The 446-nt window shown below is 69.1% G+C and overlaps 1 protein-coding gene across 1 annotated transcript in view; it reads left to right on the top strand.

The window, feature by feature from the left end:
* The first annotated feature begins 6 nt into the window (after positions 1-6).
* Positions 7-446, top strand: part of KLC3 (kinesin light chain 3) — a 15,508-nt gene continuing 15,068 nt past the window's right edge. Inside the window, exons 1-2 of the mRNA XM_015561196.1 lie at positions 7-55; positions 372-439. Coding sequence (XP_015416682.1) covers positions 380-439 — 60 coding nt within the window. The 5' untranslated portion in view covers positions 7-55; positions 372-379. The remainder of the gene's footprint in view (positions 56-371; positions 440-446) is intronic.

Below are 446 nucleotides of genomic sequence, written 5' to 3'. Positions count from 1 at the left end.
CCCGGAGGTCGGGGCGAGGGGACCCGGGGCCCTTGGGGTGCTGAGGACGGGCCAGGTGAGCCGGGGCGGGTGGGCGGCCACACACCGGCATTGCCCTCTTTGGGCTAGTCATACGTGGGGTTTTGGAGTTGTTCTCAGGGCTGAGAACAGGCAAAGGTAGGCTAGAATGTTCCCAGTTGCGGGCTGGCCGGGCTGGGTGTGCACCAGGGTGCTGGTGGGAAGCAGGAGGGTAGGGAGGCAGAGGCCTGGTGGGAGGGATGGCTGGAAAGGGAAGTAGCTGGGAGGGGCCCTGCTGGCCCAAATGGCGTGGAGCCTGAGGGTCCGGCTGGCCTGACCTTGGCTGTGACTCCCCAATCCTGGCTGCCCCCCAGGAGCAGCAATGTCCGTGCAGGTGGCAGCCCCCGGAGGCGTGGGGCTGGGCCCAGAGCGCCTGGGGCCCGCGGAGC

This window comes from Myotis davidii, unplaced genomic scaffold, assembly GCF_000327345.1.
Source record: "Myotis davidii unplaced genomic scaffold, ASM32734v1 scaffold796, whole genome shotgun sequence".
Classification (NCBI taxonomy): Eukaryota; Metazoa; Chordata; class Mammalia; order Chiroptera; family Vespertilionidae; genus Myotis; species Myotis davidii.
Note: the sequence above shows the minus strand (reverse complement) of the source record. Positions and strands in the feature narration are given on the sequence as shown.